The sequence below is a fragment of the Engystomops pustulosus genome, chromosome 9 (genome assembly GCF_040894005.1).
Source record: "Engystomops pustulosus chromosome 9, aEngPut4.maternal, whole genome shotgun sequence".
In the NCBI taxonomy this organism is placed as follows: Eukaryota; Metazoa; Chordata; class Amphibia; order Anura; family Leptodactylidae; genus Engystomops; species Engystomops pustulosus.
Window position 1 is genome coordinate 107,992,599 of NC_092419.1, and position 13,574 is coordinate 108,006,172.

Here is a 13,574-nt window from a genome sequence, read left to right on the forward strand (position 1 = left end):
TTTGGGGTCCATACAGATGAGGACACATGTGATTGTATATAAGGTGTGCTGGATATTGTGTCCTCCCTGGGGCAGGATGGTTTGGGGTCCATACAGATGAGAGGACACATGTGGTTGTATATAAGGTGTGCTAGATATTGTGTCCTCCCTGGGACAGGATGGTTTGGGGTCCATACAGATGAGGACACATGTGATTGTATATAAGGTGTGCTGGATATTGTGTCCTCCCTGGGGCAGGATGGTTTGGGGTCCATACAGATGAGGGGCACATGTGGTTGTATATAAGGTGTGCTAGATATTGTGTCCTCCCTGGGGCAGGATGGTTTGGGGTCCATACAGATGAGGACACATGTGATTGTATATAAGGTGTGCTGGATATTGTGTCCTCCCTGGGGCAGGATGGTTTGGGGTCCATACAGATGAGAGGACACATGTGGTTGTATATAAGGTGTGCTGGATATTGTGTCCTCCCTGGGGCAGGATGGTCTGGGGTCCATACAGATGAGAGGACACATGTGATTGTATATAAGCTGTGCTGGATATTGTGTCCTCCCTGGGGCAGGATGGTTTGGGGTCCATACAGATGAGGACACATGTGATTGTATATAAGGTGTGCTAGATATTGTGTCCTCCCTGGGACAGGATGGTTTGGGGTCCATACAGATGAGAGGACACATGTGATTGTATATAAGGTGTGCTAGATATTGTGTCCTCCCTGGGACAGGATGGTTTGGGGTCCATACAGATGAGAGGACACATGTGATTGTATATAAGGTGTGCTGGATATTGTGTCCTCCCTGGGGCAGGATGGTTTGGGGTCCATACAGATGAGAGGACACATGTGGTTGTATATAAGCTGTGCTGGATATTGTGTCCTCCCTGGGGCAGGATGGTTTGGGGTCCATACAGATGAGGGGACACATGTGGTTGTATATAAGGTGTGCTAGATATTGTGTCCTCCCTGGGACAGGATGGTTTGGGGTCCATACAGATGAGGACACATGTGGTTGTATATAAGGTGTGCTGGATATTGTGTCCTCCCTGGGACAGGATGGTTTGGGGTCCATACAGATGAGGACACATGTGATTGTATATAAGGTGTGCTGGATATTGTGTCCTCCCTGGGGCAGGATGGTTTGGGGTCCATACAGATGAGGGGACACATGTGATTGTATATAAGTTGTGCTGGATATTGGGTCCTCCCTGGGGCAGGATGGTTTGGGGTCCATACAGATGAGAGGACACATGTGGTTGTATATAAGCTGTGCTGGATATTGTGTCCTCCCTGGGGCAGGGTGGTTTGGGGTCCATACAGATGAGGGGACACATGTGGTTGTATATAAGGTGTGCTAGATATTGTGTCCTCCCTGGGGCAGGATGGTTTGGGGTCCATACAGATGAGAGGACACATGTGATTGTATATAAGGTGTGCTGGATATTGTGTCCTCCCTGGGGCAGGATGGTCTGGGGTCCATACAGATGAGGACACATGTGATTGTATATAAGGTGTGCTAGATATTGTGTCCTCCCTGGGGCAGGATGGTTTGGGGTCCATACAGATGAGGACACATGTGGTTGTATATAAGGTGTGCTGGATATTGTGTCCTGTGGGACAGGATGGTTTGGGGTCCATACAGATGAGAGGACACATGTGGTTGTATATAAGGTGTGCTAGATATTGTGTCCTCCCTGGGGCAGGATGGTTTGGGGTCCATACAGATGAGGGGACACATGTGGTTGTATATAAGGTGTGCTGGATATTGGGTCCTCCCTGGGGCAGGATGGTTTGGGGTCCATACAGATGCGGACACATGTGATTGTATATAAGCTGTGCTGGATATTATGTCCTCCCTGGGACAGGATGGTTTGGGGTCCATACAGATGAGAGGACACATGTGATTGTATATAAGGTGTGCTAGATATTGTGTCCTCCCTGGGACAGGATGGTTTGGGGTCCATACAGATGAGAGGACACATGTGATTGTATATAAGGTGTGCTGGATATTGGGTCCTCCCTGGGGCAGGATGGTTTGGGGTCCATACAGAGGAGGGGACACATGTGATTGTATATAAGGTGTGCTGGATATTGTGTCCTCCCTGGGGCAGGATGGTTTGGGGTCCATACAGATGAGAGGACACATGTGATTGTATATAAGGTGTGCTGGATATTGGGTCCTCCCTGGGGCAGGATGGTTTGGGGTCCATACAGATGAGGACACATGTGATTGTATATAAGGTGTGCTGGATATTGTGTCCTCCCTGGGGCAGGATGGTTTGGGGTCCATACAGATGAGAGGACACATGTGATTGTATATAAGGTGTGCTGGATATTGTGTCCTCCCTGGGACAGGATGGTTTGGGGTCCATACAGATGAGGACACATGTGATTGTATATAAGGTGTGCTGGATATTGTATCCTCCCTGGGACAGGATGGTCTGGGGTCCATACAGATGAGGGGACACATGTGATTGTATATAAGGTGTGCTGGATATTGTGTCCTCCCTGGGGCAGGATGGTTTGGGGTCCATACAGATGAGAGGACACATGTGGTTGTATATAAGGTGTGCTAGATATTGTGTCCTCCCTGGGGCAGGATGGTTTGGGGTCCATACAGATGAGAGGACACATGTGATTGTATATAAGGTGTGCTGGATATTGGGTCCTCCCTGGGGCAGGATGGTTTGGGGTCCATACAGATGAGGACACATGTGATTGTATATAAGGTGTGCTGGATATTGTGTCCTCCCTGGGGCAGGATGGTTTGGGGTCCATACAGATGAGAGGACACATGTGATTGTATATAAGGTGTGCTGGATATTGTGTCCTCCCTGGGACAGGATGGTTTGGGGTCCATACAGATGAGGACACATGTGATTGTATATAAGGTGTGCTGGATATTGTATCCTCCCTGGGACAGGATGGTCTGGGGTCCATACAGATGAGGGGACACATGTGATTGTATATAAGGTGTGCTGGATATTGTGTCCTCCCTGGGGCAGGATGGTTTGGGGTCCATACAGATGAGAGGACACATGTGGTTGTATATAAGGTGTGCTAGATATTGTGTCCTCCCTGGGGCAGGATGGTTTGGGGTCCATACAGATGAGGACACATGTGATTGTATATAAGGTGTGCTAGATATTGTGTCCTCCCTGGGACAGGATGGTTTGGGGTCCATACAGATGAGGGGACACATGTGGTTGTATATAAGCTGTGCTGGATATTGTGTCCTCCCTGGGGCAGGATGGTTTGGGGTCCATACAGATGAGGACACATGTGATTGTATATAAGGTGTGCTGGATATTGTGTCCTCCCTGGGGCAGGATGGTTTGGGGTCCATACAGATGAGAGGACACATGTGGTTGTATATAAGGTGTGCTAGATATTGTGTCCTCCCTGGGACAGGATGGTTTGGGGTCCATACAGATGAGAGGACACATGTGGTTGTATATAAGCTGTGCTGGATATTGTGTCCTCCCTGGGGCAGGATGGTTTGGGGTCCATACAGATGAGGGGACACATGTGGTTGTATATAAGGTGTGCTAGATATTGTGTCCTCCCTGGGACAGGATGGTTTGGGGTCCATACAGATGAGGACACATGTGGTTGTATATAAGGTGTGCTGGATATTGTGTCCTCCCTGGGGCAGGATGGTTTGGGGTCCATACAGATGAGGGGACACATGTGGTTGTATATAAGGTGTGCTAGATATTGTGTCCTCCCTGGGGCAGGATGGTCTGGGGTCCATACAGATGAGAGGACACATGTGATTGTATATAAGCTGTGCTGGATATTGTGTCCTCCCTGGGGCAGGATGGTTTGGGGTCCATACAGATGAGGACACATGTGATTGTATATAAGGTGTGCTAGATATTGTGTCCTCCCTGGGACAGGATGGTTTGGGGTCCATACAGATGAGAGGACACATGTGATTGTATATAAGGTGTGCTAGATATTGTGTCCTCCCTGGGACAGGATGGTTTGGGGTCCATACAGATGAGAGGACACATGTGATTGTATATAAGGTGTGCTGGATATTGTGTCCTCCCTGGGGCAGGATGGTTTGGGGTCCATACAGATGAGAGGACACATGTGGTTGTATATAAGCTGTGCTGGATATTGTGTCCTCCCTGGGGCAGGATGGTTTGGGGTCCATACAGATGAGGGGACACATGTGGTTGTATATAAGGTGTGCTAGATATTGTGTCCTCCCTGGGACAGGATGGTTTGGGGTCCATACAGATGAGGACACATGTGGTTGTATATAAGGTGTGCTGGATATTGTGTCCTCCCTGGGACAGGATGGTTTGGGGTCCATACAGATGAGGACACATGTGATTGTATATAAGGTGTGCTGGATATTGTGTCCTCCCTGGGGCAGGATGGTTTGGGGTCCATACAGATGAGGGGACACATGTGATTGTATATAAGGTGTGCTAGATATTGTGTCCTCCCTGGGGCAGGATGGTTTGGGGTCCATACAGATGAGAGGACACATGTGATTGTATATAAGGTGTGCTAGATATTGTGTCCTCCCTGGGACAGGATGATTTGGGGTCCATACAGATGAGGACACATGTGATTGTATATAAGGTGTGCTGGATATTGTGTCCTCCCTGGGACAGGATGGTTTGGGGTCCATACAGATGAGGACACATGTGGTTGTATATAAGCTGTGCTGGATATTGTGTCCTCCCTGGGACAGGATGGTTTGGGGTCCATACAGATGAGGACACATGTGGTTGTATATAAGGTGTGCTGGATATTGTGTCCTCCCTGGGGCAGGATGGTTTGGGGTCCATACAGATGAGGACACATGTGATTGTATATAAGGTGTGCTGGATATTGTGTCCTCCCTGGGACAGGATGGTTTGGGGTCCATACAGATGAGAGGACACATGTGGTTCTATATAAGGTGTGCTGGATATTGTGTCCTCCCTGGGGCAGGATGGTTTGGGGTCCATACAGATGAGAGGACACATGTGGTTGTATATAAGCTGTGCTGGATATTGTGTCCTCCCTGGGGCAGGGTGGTTTGGGGTCCATACAGATGAGGGGACACATGTGGTTGTATATAAGGTGTGCTGGATATTGTGTCCTCCCTGGGACAGGATGGTTTGGGGTCCATACAGATGAGGGGACACATGTGATTGTATATAAGGTGTGCTAGATATTGTGTCCTCCCTGGGGCAGGATGGTTTGGGGTCCATACAGATGAGGGGACACATGTGATTGTATATAAGGTGTGCTAGATATTGTGTCCTCCCTGGGACAGGATGGTTTGGGGTCCATACAGATGAGGGGACACATGTGATTGTATATAAGGTGTACTAGATATTGTGTCCTCCCTGGGGCAGGATGATTTGGGGTCCATACAGAGCAGTGATTGTATACACAATGTGCTATATATGATATCCTGCGTGGGTCCGGCCGTCTGCATTTGGTCAGTAAATACGGATTGTGTATTGGGCGTCTGCAGTGAGGTGACAACTTGTTATCCTTTGATCAGATGTAGAGGTGAAGACAAACATCTCACCTGGGGCCACAGCCATTGTGTCCTCCTATATACACCTTATCTGAACCAAACCTCCATATATGGAATTATCCCCCTGGAAAAGGGCTCAAGCCATCACACAACTTTGCTTGTATCCATTCATGGGAAAGCTGGGTATAAGATTGTAATGGTAATAACAGAGAGGTGGCCACTCTCCAATACTCCCTGGACCACAAATGTACAAGATCTATTCCTGTTTACCCCAGAACTGACACTCAGGATCTTAGGAAAGTTGGATAGCCATGTTGGCTCTCTGTTCCCTAGAGCCACTTTTTACCAGGATGCTTGGTATGTGGTCTTTCTGGTTTGGGATAATCTTGTAACTTGGGCTCTTGGTCACTAGAGGCAGCATTCCCCGCCTGATTATTAGGGCTCCCCTGCCTCCGGGGCACCTCTGCCATTGTGTTATAATGAATAGAGATCTGACATCCAGCACCGCTGCTCTGGACTCTATTGGTTTACCATGTTTACAAAACAGAGGTATGATTGAAACAAGTGACGCCCCCATCCCTGGCCCTGTGGGGGGCACGGGCGTCCTGTTTCTCCAGCCATCTGCCTTGTTACAAGGCGGCCTCTCCAAGGACTCATTAACATCTGTACAGGTCCTCCTATTGAGCAGAAGGAAAGAGGCTTGTTTGCTCAGTTTTGGGGATGGAGGTGTGATGTGGTAATGAAGGCCGGACCCCCTGCAGGCTCTTCAGCCAGATATAGCTATTTTATCAAATATACAAAACTAATTGGCTCCTGGCTCCAATATTGTGTTCCTGTGTCTTCAGCAAGTGCATTACCATCTCAGTTCAATCAAATGTAGGAGGCAGCCATACCGGGGATGGGGCCGAGCAGTGTGATACTGCGGAGGATGGGGCGATACTTGTACAGCAATACTTGGTGGGGGGAAAAAGTTTAGTTTTTTTTTTTTTTAATTCGGGCAGCTTTGTGATACCTGTTAGAGGCAGAACTATGCTTGCGGAAGCAACACCTGGAGTACTGGAGGAGTGGGGGTGTGCTTTGGAAGTCTGAGCAGATCTAAACTTAAAGGGAATCTCCCATCCTGATAAACCAGGGACATTAGTCACAGATCCAGGCATCGGGACTGTGGTATCTTCTTATATTTCTTATCCATGTCTTTCTACCGTCTAATATCAACTTTCAAAATGATGTTAATGAGACTGGGGCGTTACCAGAACTCCTCCGTGATGTAGCTCCACTTGCTGTTACACTGTACAGGAGCACCCCCCACCCGTCTGTGTCAGATAACATCAGGCAGAGGGAGCGGGGGAAGTGCAGAGGGAGCGGGGGGGGGGGGGGAGTGCAGAGGGAGCGGGGGGGGGAGTGCAGAGGGAGCGGGGGGGGAGTGCAGAGGGAGCGGGGGGGGAGTGCAGAGGGAGGGGGGGGAGTGCAGAGGGAGGGGGGGGAGTGCAGAGGGAGCGGGGGAAGTGCAGAGGGAGCGGGGGAAGTGCAGAGGGAGCGGGGGAAGTGCAGAGGGAGCGGGGGGGGGGAGTGCAGAGGGAGCGGGGGGGGGGAGTGCAGAGGGAGCGGGGGGGGAGTGCAGAGGGAGCGGGGGGGGAGTGCAGAGGGAGGGGGGGGAGTGCAGAGGGAGCGGGGGAAGTGCAGAGGGAGCGGGGGAAGTGCAGAGGGAGCGGGGGAAGTGCAGAGGGAGCGGGGGGGGGGAGTGCAGAGGGAGCGGGGGGGGGAGTGCAGAGGGAGCGGGGGGGGGAGTGCAGAGGGAGCGGGGGGGGGAGTGCAGAGGGAGCGGGGGGGGAGTGCAGAGGGAGGGGGGGGGTGCAGAGGGAGGGGGGGGAGTGCAGAGGGAGCGGGGGGAGTGCAGAGGGAGCGGGGGGAGTGCAGAGGGAGCGGGGGAAGTGCAGAGGGAGCGGGGGAAGTGCAGAGGGAGGGGGGGGAAGTGCAGAGGGAGCAGGGGAGGGATGTAACAGCATGTGAACCATCGGCTTGGAGGGGTTTTGTTAATGCCCCCAGAACCTTTTTGGCTTACTAGAACAATTTTAAAAGTTGATTTTAGAAGGAAGGAGGCCATGGATAGGAAATATAAGAAGGTACCACAGTCCCGTTGCCTGGATCTATGAGTGATGTATGATTGGATTATCATGGTGGATTGTGATGCAGCCCTTCTTCCCTGTGAGGTCGCCATAGCTGCTGCCCCAGTGATGTCAGCTATTTGCCAGCATGTTGGCGGGGTGGGCAGAACATGCTGTATAATGTTTTATGGCCTTCCTCCTCACAGATGCTTTACTGCCTGTGAGCTCCATTCACTGCTCCTCTCAGATTTATTACCTTCTACTTCCTCTGCCCCGGTGATAACTGGGGACCACTCTGGGCCCAGATTGTTCTCAACACCTGCTCCGACCCATTCAGCACCCTGAAAGTGACCGGGCAGGTACTGCTTGCCCATAAAGTAGAGGTAATCTAACCTCCCCTTCTACAGTCACTTAAAGGGGAACTCCACTGCTTATGGACTGGTGGAAGATATCTACGATAGGAGTCAGGACATCTACAGTAGAGGGCAAGTTTTCTGCCGCTTCCCATTTTTGCAGCTGTCGGGGTCTGATGGGAGTTGTAGTTTGGCAGCATTTGGAGTCACCCCCCTTCCCCCATCTCCTTTATTCCCCAGGGTATATAGGGTTCAGACCCTCCTCCTCCACATGCCTTATGTGATGTGGATGAGTACATCCTGACGAGCAGGTAGCCCCTCTTACCACCCTGCTGAGGCTTTTGATGAGTAATGGCAGGTTTGTGGTGGTCTCTGCTGGAGGTGGTCCCTTCGTTTACAACTTCAATCAGACCATTCTCCTTTTAACAGAGACTAGCGGGGACTTTTAACCCTTTCCAGTGTCTCTTGATGCTGCCGGACACCTAATCCATAATAATTGCCTCTAGAGAGGAGGCAGCGCCCCCGCAGGTCAAGTGTGCGCCTAACGATGCATGACGGACATTATACGCTATTCATGGGCTTCACTACTGCCCAAGACTCCTCTACCCTGACAAATCCCAGGTCATTACCACTAATTATACCTCGCGCCTCAGTGATGTCACTAGTGGATTGCAACACTGAATACAAAAGTGTCATCTGCGTGTCCCACGCCTCAATGAATTCTAAATGCATTATTCCAATTGCCTTTTTTTTCCATTTTTGCTTAAATTTTTGGGAAAGTTTTTATTCTGTTCACTATGGAGACATGAGGTCTTCTACCATAGACAGGGGCGTAACTAGGAGAGACAAGGCCCCATAGCAGAATTCTGACTGGGGCCCCCATTCCCACTTCAAAATATGAATATTACATATTACATTAATTGCACTTATACATATGCACATCACATATACACACACACATACAGTTCCATGGATACTCACACATATACAGCATGTATACATTACATATGTTATATACATATATCATGATGTACAATGTGTAGCATAATATGTCAGGTTGAATGACGGGGCCCCCTGACATTGTGGTTTCTACCACTGTAGTTACGCCCATGACCATAGACATGTCGGTGACCCTGGTACCATGACCTCTAACCCCTTCATATATCGATGTATGTTAGGTTACATATTTACATTTAGATTTTTTTTTTCTCTTTTTGTCTTTCAGTGAAGGAGAGCAGCCCAGATGCCGTCATCGACTTCCTAGCGTCCATGCTGGACAAGCAGAACCTGCCTCATGCAGAATTTGCACAAGGTTAGAAACAAAGGAAAAATGTGACGGCACCACAGAAAGTTTATATTATATGGGCATTAACTATCTTCTATCCCCACCGTTTGCATTTGCTGGCAGCACATTGCTCTGTTTACATGGAGTGCTGTGCAGCTGGTAACCAAACAATACTGGGAGCAGCTTACGGATATAGATGCACATTTGCCACTTGCAATCTATATTTGCCACAGTGCATTTTTGGTGCACTTTTAAATGCATTGCAAAACGCACGCTATCAAAACATATGCATTCATGCACATTACCCTGCTTTTAGCTGGTTTGAATGATTTCTGTATGTGTAAGCAGCTTTGTAAACATTTTCTCAGCTGCTTACACTTCCAGAAATGAAGAAAAACTGATTCGGACCAGCCAAACACATGGTAACCTGCACAAATGCGTACATTTTAAAATGCATGTGTTTTGCAATGCGTTTAAAAAACGTACAGTGTGATGGCACCCTCATTGTTATCCCCTATCCACAGGGATGGAGTAGTTTGAGCACATTATTGATTACGCCAATGATTGCGACCATTCCCTGAGTGAAGTAGCAGTGTGCATGTGTCATCAGCGGATTCACTTATTTAATGAGCCCCACTAATCAGCATATTCACTGCTTAGCCCCTTTAATAGAAGACACTGGGCCCACACAGCAGGTACCACATCATGTGTGCCAAGTGTGTCCTCATCCATCGGGAATTGGCAGTTCCTAGTAATGACTGTTTCCAATAATTAGCCTGATAATCGGCCCGTGTAGAATGGTCTTTAGGAGACTCCCTTCTTAGGTTAGTGACTTGGGGCAGTGCTGTAAATCTAATATGCAGATTACTCCTTATTATTGCGCCTTTAATTATCGGCTGTGTCCAGCTACTCTGGTTTAATGGAGCATGAAGGGAAGGCTCTGCGGGGGCAGAGAGAAGGGGGCGGTAATCCCCTATAGCCGGTGTCCCAATCACCTATATAGAGAGATGGCGCAGGCGATAGATGAAGTTGCATCATATATATGATTTGCTGAGAACTCATGCGCCCAGTGTGGACAGAGCAGCTTCCTAATGACATACTTAGGGCCTCTACCATCATCTGACAACATAGAATGTGAACAGATCCTAATCAATTCTTTTTCCCTTCCTTCAGTAAACTCCACACCTTCCCAATCACCTCCTCCTCCTCCAGCCACCAATCCACCCGCAGGAGAAGGACCCTCAGGGCGAGGCGATCTACCGGGTGCTCCAAGATCACCAAGACGACCCAATGATGCTGTGCTCCTAGGTACGATATATGAGGATGCTGAATTTCCAGGAAAGCTGTTCGGCATTCAAAATGGCTGATATTACCGTTGTCACCCAGCTTTCCCCAACTCCTGAGTGGCCTCTATGCCCTTCTATGCCCCATACCTTGATATATCACTGCATAACTAGGTTGCGAACCCTGCTTTCCCAGAATCTTGAATGGCAAAATAATTTATAATTATTATAAATAAATTATAATTTATTAATTTTCTAGATTCTGATAGACCTAAAAAAAACAAGGTAGATATTTCATATATAAATAGTTATCTCCACTCGGTGACTCTGGGTGTATTTTCCGAGTGCCCCCCTCCTTGCTCCCAACACGTGTTGAACTTGTTGGATGAAGGACCCGGGAAGTGTTTAGTGTAAAGTGATCTTTCCACCGCTATTCATGGGTCATTATAAAGGACTTGTTAATCCATCTTCAAACAGCCATTGTGCCCCCTCCGCATAACCTTGCCTGTTTTGTTCAAGTTTCCAGTCAAAGGCACAGACCCCCAGGAAAGGATGAGAGGGTGCTGAGCGACACAATAGAGCAATTAAGTCTGGGAAGAGTCAGGATGGCCGCCGTAGCCCTATACAATAGCCCCAGCGGAGAGCCCATTGCCTGGTCACTGCAGGGCCTCACCGCCTCTCCCCTTGTCTTCACCTTTAACGTTACAATGGAAGACTCTCAAAATGTCATCTACTAATGGGAGAAAACTAATGAACATTTCAGTATCTAATATGGCTGCTGCTATATCCAGGTCACGGAGTGTGCGCAGGTTATTACACATAAGATAAAATGGGCTTTCCATTAACCCAATCCTCTCTGTGTCCCCGCAGGTGTGGTGGTGGCCTGTGCAGTCGCCGGTCTCCTGGCTTTGATTGTCGCTGGCGCTTGCTGGTGCAGGTAAAAATATATCTATATACAGATCTACTGCAATAAGTATAAGCCAATCCTTCCAGACTATGCAATTGTATATTCAGCACTTCTCCAGTGTATCTCCTGCTGCAAGATCCCGATCTTACTACTAATTCACTTACATTAGGGAATCGCTATCTTTGCATTTCCCTGATAAGCTCCAATCTGATCTACGCTGTGTAATCCCTGCCTATGACTAATGGACATCCCCAGTTTTGATTAAAATGTATTGGTCTTCTTCCTTCATAGGATGCGAAAGGAGATGAAAAAGGCAGAACGGACGGATTACGCAGCATACAAGCAGTCTCCGCCACCGCCATATGAGAAGACCTCGGTATGTTGTCCCTTATAAGACTGGAAGGATCAGATCTGCCATGCAGATGATGCTATGATGCTGTGACATTTACATATAAGGGCTTCTTACTTAGGCTCCTGGCATATGCATAGGGGCCCGTTCATACAGCGCAGCCCCCTCTGTATACTTTTTTCAGCATGGGGGGGGCGGTCTACAAGAAACATATCCCTTGCCTATAAAGTGGGATATATTGCAGCCTTCCATCATAGGTGTACTTAAAAATGTTTCTAGCTGCCAGACATTGCAGCTTCCATGTGGGTTGTCGCTTAGACTCCTGTATGGTTCTTCTGTCCGCTTACTCCGTGATACATTGATTATGTCACCATTTACTTAGACAGATGTGCCATTCAGAGAACTAGATACAGGACTATTATGTGACCGAAGAGAATGACCTGTTTTATTTCCCTAATTCTTTACCGTTTCTGCTTTCAGCCCGGTGATAAGAAATTGGCCCAAAATGCCCAAATGTATCACTACCAGCACCAGAAGCAGCAGATGATCTCCATGGAGAAGTGAGTGCTCCTGTAATAGTGTGAACACCGCGGGCCCGGCCTGTGCTCAGTGATACTTAGATTTGTGTTTCTTTTTTTTTTTTCTAATAAGAAATAAAGATGAGCTGAAACACCCGGATTCTGCCGTCACGTCAGACGAGGAGAACGAAGATGGAGACTTCACTGTATACGAGTGTCCGGGTTTAGCCCCAGTACGTATGATTGATGACCCGTTATAGGGACACATGTAAAACTTGTAATGTGCATCCACTGAACATGTCAATCAGCTGAACAGAACCAATAATATTGATTATCGGGTAATAATCCAGGCTCTGAAAAAGTAATGCAACCCCTTAAAGCATCCAGTGAGATGCCGGCTATGTCTAGGATTCTTGTGTGCCGGACAAGGATCCCAGCAGGGGAGGTTTTTTATAAGTGTTTGTAATCCTATTTGGCAGGACGTTCTGGCACTGGTGTCAGATCAGTCTTCGATGTTGTAGGGGAAACATCTTACTTCACATATGGGGTCATCCTCTGCCGGGATATAGGTAATCTCTTCTCCAGGGTATCAGGGGGTATCCCTGGTTTTCATTCTATAGTGTATTTTATTAATGGGGGACAAAGTAAATATATAAAAAGTGCAGGGTCCGTCATATATATTCATTATACAGAAAAACCTGTCCCGTTACACCAGTGCAGTGAACGGATGGCCCTGCATTATTCTGCTCCCACCCGCCAACAGATTGTATGGTATTGGCAGTACAGTCACAATATAATTATACGATTTGCACTATTAGCCGACCTTCATCACACAACATTATCCTCTGTCCCCGCTGCTTGTTTGCAAGCCGCCACAGTATGATAGAAGCATTCAGAGAACAATGCTGCCATTGATTAGCCTTGTTACAATATAAAGTGTTAGAGACACAAAGACTCCATGGGGGGCTGCCAGGGAAAGCTTTCACTCTGCTCCACCATGGCCACAGCTCAGATCAAGCCTGTCTAAGGGCTCTCTGCTGTTCTATCAAGGGGATTAGCTGCCAGTTCCTGTTCTTACTCTCCTGCTTAACATATACTTGCAGAATCAAGCTGTTAGTGTTTTCAGTTCAGGGGATATAGAGGTTGCAAAAGGGACATGGACCCCCTACCCATACGTCACGAGGGATTGAGTTCTTTGCCAAATTTTCACATGAACTACCTATAGACTTACTACTGCATTACCCAATGTAGATACAACATGGGGCTTGACGGCAGAGACATATTAATG

The 13,574-nt window shown here is 48.2% G+C and overlaps 1 protein-coding gene across 3 annotated transcripts in view; it reads left to right on the top strand.

Moving 5' to 3' along the window:
• NPDC1 (neural proliferation, differentiation and control 1) overlaps positions 1-13,574 on the top strand; it is a 94,350-nt gene that overhangs the window by 64,938 nt on the left and 15,838 nt on the right. For all 3 annotated transcript variants that reach the window (XM_072125472.1, XM_072125470.1, XM_072125471.1), the window contains 6 exons: positions 9,170-9,256; positions 10,403-10,537; positions 11,383-11,449; positions 11,711-11,795; positions 12,249-12,328; positions 12,420-12,519. In XM_072125472.1, coding sequence (XP_071981573.1) covers positions 9,170-9,256; positions 10,403-10,537; positions 11,383-11,449; positions 11,711-11,795; positions 12,249-12,328; positions 12,420-12,519 — 554 coding nt within the window. The remainder of the gene's footprint in view (positions 1-9,169; positions 9,257-10,402; positions 10,538-11,382; positions 11,450-11,710; positions 11,796-12,248; positions 12,329-12,419; positions 12,520-13,574) is intronic.